This window comes from Paramisgurnus dabryanus, chromosome 5, assembly GCF_030506205.2.
Source record: "Paramisgurnus dabryanus chromosome 5, PD_genome_1.1, whole genome shotgun sequence".
Taxonomy (NCBI): domain Eukaryota; kingdom Metazoa; phylum Chordata; class Actinopteri; order Cypriniformes; family Cobitidae; genus Paramisgurnus; species Paramisgurnus dabryanus.
The window spans coordinates 20,491,331-20,497,330 of NC_133341.1; the positions used below are offsets into that span (position 1 = coordinate 20,491,331).

A 6,000-nucleotide genomic window follows, 5' to 3' on the forward strand; every position below is an offset into this window, starting at 1 on the left:
CAGTGAACTATTTGTATCATATTTTCTGTACCGCATCAATATGGAATTCATCAATAGTCAGTCAAGAACTTTAACTTATTAAGTTATGATTTTACTGGTGAAATAACATTTTCATAAACATTTGGAGATCTTCTATCAGGCTATTTTGTTCAGGTTCAGTATTTCACTTTAATAGCAATGAAAAGGTAATTACGTAGTAATTAAAGCGGACATATCATGAAAGTCTGACTTTCCATGTTTAAGTGCTATAATTGGGTCCCCAGTGCTTCTATCAACCTAGAAAATGTGAAAAAGATCAACCCAGTTAATTAGTTTTGGTAAACCATTCACTGCAAAGCATTTGAAAAAATAGCTCATTGAAATTTGGCTCTTCATGTGATGTCAGAAGGGGATAATACTCATTAATCTGCACTATCCAACCACTGCCATTTAGTACAGAGATCATTTGCATTTAAAAGGATACACCCAAAAATGACACATTTTTGCTCACACCAACAAAGTGGCAATTTTAGCATGCTATGATAAATTATTTATATAGTATTTTAAGCTAAAACTTCACTTATGTACTCTGGGAACACCAAAGATTTATTTGACAACTTAATAAAGTCCCCTTTAAAATGCCTTGTGTTTTGCTTCAAAGCAAAAATCTCCACTTCTAAAACATTCTCCTCTCACTCTTCACTGTCATTTCTAAGGTTCAAACATTTGCTCAATATCCTAATATATCCAGTAAACCTCATTTAACAGTGTAAAAAACTTCTTCCATGCTTTTCTTTGCTGATTTCTTAATGGCAGGGATTAATCACATTTGAAGCGAACATATAATATGTGCCAAGAGCATTCGGTTAAAGGTGGGGTGCATGATCTCTGAAAGCCAATGTTGATATTTAAAATCACCTAAACAAACACACCCCTATCCCAATAGAATCTGGACCTTCTTTTGATAGACCTGCCCCACATATACGCAACCCAGGCAATGATGTCGGTTAGTAGACACGCCCCTTACTGCTGATTGGCAACCGGTGTGTTCTCGTACTCGGCCTGACTCCCTTTTCCAAAGTGTTTTTCAAAAATCATACACCCCGCCCTTAATATGTCATTTTTGATGGTGTTTAGTGACTTATGCAGGTTTGCATCTTTCTTATGCCCTTAATAATTTTAAAACCGGCACTCGAGGCTGTGCGCTAATTTTGATTTGTCGCTGCATTTTAAATATGTGAATAGCTCCTGTAAAGAAGGTTATAGGTTCGAACCAAGGGACTACACATGATTAAAATGTATACATTGTAATGCAATGTAAGTTGCTTTGGATAAAATTGTCAGCCAGACTTGTAAATGTAAATAATTAACATAATAAGCAAGCATGAATAACATATAGATATATGTTATTATAAGATAAACAAATGGTGCTAAATAGCACTAAAAGTGTTTCACTGGCTCGTAATCATAGGGGAACCATTTTAAGTGCCATATAGCACCTATATAGAACCTGTGTAGAACCATATTGTGCTATATAGAACCATATCAGGTGCTATAGAGGCGCTATATCACCCCCGGATGCAGGGCTCCAGACTAACTTTTTTCACTAGGAGCACAGTGGCCCCCAACTGAAAATGTTAGGGGCGCAACCAGAAAATTTAGGGGCACATACCGTAAAGCAACATGCTAACCAAATATTCACATTTCTACTAAGTAATACACTGTATTACAAATAAATACTTTGATGATAGATGCAGAAAGTAAAATGTGCTGTTTTAAATTAAGTGTAACATAACAAAAAATGTCCAATTTTACAAATTCAGTGGCACACTTTTAAATTTCGGTTGCAAAATGCGACCATTTGGTGGCAGTCTGGAGCCCTGGGATGGTTCTTCATAGGTGCTATATAGCACTAAAAATGGTTCCCTTATGATTATGAACTTTTAGTGGTATTTAGCACTATATTTTTTAGAGTGTACCGTTTTGAAACACTTGACTGAAATGTTAACGTTTATGATCTTAAATATCTTTTCATCTGAAGGTGTAAGGTTAAATGCGTGAAATTAATGTTGTAGACAGACATATAGCTGTGCCAAAAAGATTCATTTTTGATATTAGAAAACAAAACATTTATTTTAAAATATTGTTTTTGAAATAGATGACTTAGAGTATATAAAAGAAAAGCAGCTAATTAAAACCCATATTAAATGTAAACTTCTTTCGATATTCATAAAAATGAATCCTAAAGTGAAACTTACACGCATACAGTTTTGCAATTTCTAGCCAAGCGGTGACTGCACTTCAAATGATAAAATATAATTTTAATGTATTTTGGATGCTTTTAGTCACATAATTCCCACAGCTGTACATTTGTATTAAACCATAGTTTGAATGAGTTTATTATTATTCTGTAATGTGGAAAAAGTATATAAATAAAGAACGAGTAACGTGTATATGTCTTAAATGATACTTATAAATGTATGTTTATGTTCCAGGCCCTGCCTTATGTTTGCCTTTTAATCGCCATGCTGTTTTTCATCTATGCCATTATTGGAATGCAGGTAGGTATAAATATGCAATGTAATATTTTAGTGTTTCAATAAATATTAATTACTAATATAAGCTTAAGTGCTACAAGTAAAGAGATAAGTCTTTATATCTGAAACGTGTTTAAAGCGTAACTAAACCCCTGGTCAGAGGCTGACTCCACCCACTGCAATATTTGAAAAATGCAAGAAAAGTGGGCAGATCCCAACGGAGATAGAGGGGACGAACTAAGCTCGTATCAAGTGTGTGGTGAGATCGTAACAAGGGCGTGGTGAGCTTGAACCTGCTTACGTCACGAGTAATTTCTTGGACCCAACATCCAATAGGAAAATTCAACTGCAGTAGCCACCGTTCAACCTCAAGAGGGCAGCACTCAGACGTTTTTACACCATATATTGTAGTATTGAAACACTTTATATCCAAATGTCAAAAAACTTACTAAAATCAATGAACAGCACTAATAAAGCATCATTCTTACAGATCATTAACTAAAAAAAGTTGGTTTGGGGTTTAGTTACTCTTTAATGTAACTGTTTTAAAACGTCTGTGCTTTAACTGTATTATTGTGATTGCAGGTGTTTGGGAACATTGAGATGAATGAAGACACCGCCATCAATCATCACAATAACTTTCGCACTTTCCTCCAAGCGCTTATGCTACTGTTCAGGTCTGTACGCACCTGATAATCGTGCAGTGCCTTACTGCTCATGTATTGAATCGAAATAAAACACACAGCAACACATCAGAGCACACAATCTCTACATGTCTTTTAGAGCTGGCCGATATACCGAAAATCTTGATACAGACTAATTTATCATCAACTATATGTCTCTCTCTCTTTTCTTTTCTTTTCTTTTTTCATATGTTGCTTATTATCACCATTTTAATATTGATGAGTTGCCTGCTGATGCCGTCTTTGATACATTCAATTTAATTTTATTCAAAATATTCTGTCATTTTATATCTTCGGCACAATTATCTTAATAATATCTAATATAGGATACATCGCCCAGCCTTACAGTTTGTTTGTCTGCCTAATTTATGTCTATCCATCCATCCATTCTTCCATTGATTTATCTATCACTCTCTGTCTGGTTTTTTCTCTCCATGTCTCATTCTAAAGCACACATATTCTGTCTGTCTGTCTTCATGTCTGTCTATTTGTTTGCCTGTTCACCTAACTTATGCCTATTATAGGCCATCCATCCATCCATGCGTTAATCTATCTCTATGTCTCTGTCTGGATTAATCACAGGCGCACAGTGTTCTCGCAGGGTATCTGTTAATTGGCCGTGTTGACAGGAGCTGCTTGTGTTGACAGGGTGTTGTCAGTGTGTTAGGGGCTGGTAAGAACACTACTGGTGCTGTAATAGATCAAAGCCTCCGCCGCGTACTTCTTTGTTTAAGTGTGCCACTGTGTGATTTTCATCTAGCTCTAGAACAACCTTGATTCTTTAATCCTTTTTTTATTTGTACAGTATATAGTATTTTGTCATTTCTGCACCCCACCTTTGGACAGATTTAATTTTTACTGGGCCGTTTAGATGTCACCAGATAAACAACATATCGTAATAAAATTCAATAATGCTTTTAAATTTCATCATACCACTAAATCACCCTCACATCTGTGTTGAAATTGCACAACATCCTTAATACATTTTGTCCCCATACGTCTATATTATAGCAAACAGAAATTATGCCTCTACAGAGAAGCGGGATTGGGCCAATACAAAGTCCGGGGCTGGAGCAGATTTATAGCGGAGTGAACGCTGTAATTTCACTACACGCCCCTGCTTTGCCCAAGGCTTCCTCTCAGCTAAAAGCCAGAAGCAGACAGCACATCAGCCTAACATTGTTATACATGAAATCTGCCTCTATATATAAATGAACTCCAGACTCTGTCATATTCTCTTTATTCAGTCAGATCTTTATGTCTTCTGCAGGAGTGCCACCGGTGAGGCCTGGCACGAGATCATGCTGTCCTGTCTGAGCGAGCGGATGTGCGACGAAGGCTCGGGGACCCACGGCAAGGAGTGTGGCAGCGATTTTGCCTACTTCTACTTTGTGTCCTTCATTTTCCTCTGCTCCTTCCTGGTCAGTGCTCAAAGTTGAACTGGTGACAGATCACTGTATCTTCAGCACTATTGATAGAGCCAACTATCAATATTAGATCCTACAGGGATCCAGTCCAGTTTGCTAGTTCTTGCACTAGGCTAAACCTCCCTTCATCAGGAAAATGACTTTGTTATTAAATGTTAATCAACTCTGTTGTGAGTTAGCACTGTTGTGAATGATACAGAGATGGAGGGGTACACTATAGCCTTTTACATACAGAGATTACGGAAAATACACGGAAAATGCGTCCAGCATTTGTTCGGGATTTTCGGTTCATTCACACTGCCAATGATTTTCTGAAATCTGTGCGTGCATTCACACACATAACATAAAAAGTCCTGCACTTGGTAGGTTTTTCCACAGCATCCAAAGTTTGCCAATTATCCGTGATTTTTCTCTCTCGCATGTGATTTTAGTTTATTAAAAGATTATAAAGAGTTTGTGATCCGCTGTTTTGTCATGCTGATAAAAGATCTCAGCTTCAGCGCGAATGTGACGTGATGCGTGATCTCTGCTACAATCCAGTTTGCCAACATTTCTTTAGTTGTGAATGGTCATTGTGATTTCGCAAAGTAAGATGTGATCTTGGAACAACATTTTTTTTTGGTCCTGCATCAACGTTTTAATCAAAGATACCCCAACTTACCCATAACTCAAACCCTAATCATTTTTTTATTAGTGTGAAATAATAGTTTAAAGGGGGTCGCACATGGGATGCTCAGCGCTGCGCCGTTCTAAAAAAATCAAACACATTGTTTTTTTATGAGTATACGCACACCGCCGCTGCCAGGTGGCGCCGGTCCGCGCCGCCCAGCTTTGACTCGGAGTTGCTCAAATCCCTGTCGCGCCACACAGCGCCACTCACATTGTTTAACATTAAATAACATCATATTTGTCCCAAATCATTAACGATTAACATTGGCTGCTAACGTATATTTTGCATTTTGAAGTAGACGCTATCTGACGAAGCTCGCGCTTTTTAATGTGCACTTCCAGTTTACGATACCTCCGAGCTGTCCTAGACGCGACTCAACGCGGCGCAGCGCTGAGCTGCGCATTCGGTGTGCGACCCCCTTAAGCGCCTAACTCAATCCTAAACCTACATCTAACATACACCCTAAACCTAATCCTGCAATGTGATTGGTTAATGAAAGTGTTGATCCAGTATCACATCCTACTTGGTGAAATCACCGTCCTGACTATGACTCGGCCCTTACGGCATTGTTTCTGCATCTTGTTCACACAGAATGCTTTCCGTGAATGTTTTCTAGGTCCTCTTTACGGGAGCGATCCCAGAACATTTACCGGACGTGTTTGTGTTCATACAGAAACAAATTTTATTGGACCAAAGTGCTGTGT

The 6,000-nt window shown here is 37.9% G+C and overlaps 1 protein-coding gene across 4 annotated transcripts in view; it reads left to right on the top strand.

The window, feature by feature from the left end:
* cacna1ba (calcium channel, voltage-dependent, N type, alpha 1B subunit, a) overlaps positions 1 to 6,000 on the top strand; it is a 163,776-nt gene that overhangs the window by 140,265 nt on the left and 17,511 nt on the right. For all 4 annotated transcript variants that reach the window (XM_065250240.1, XM_065250241.1, XM_065250243.1 and 1 more), the window contains 3 exons: positions 2,475 to 2,540; positions 3,102 to 3,193; positions 4,470 to 4,620. In XM_065250240.1, the coding sequence (XP_065106312.1) occupies positions 2,475 to 2,540; positions 3,102 to 3,193; positions 4,470 to 4,620 (309 nt within the window). The remainder of the gene's footprint in view (positions 1 to 2,474; positions 2,541 to 3,101; positions 3,194 to 4,469; positions 4,621 to 6,000) is intronic.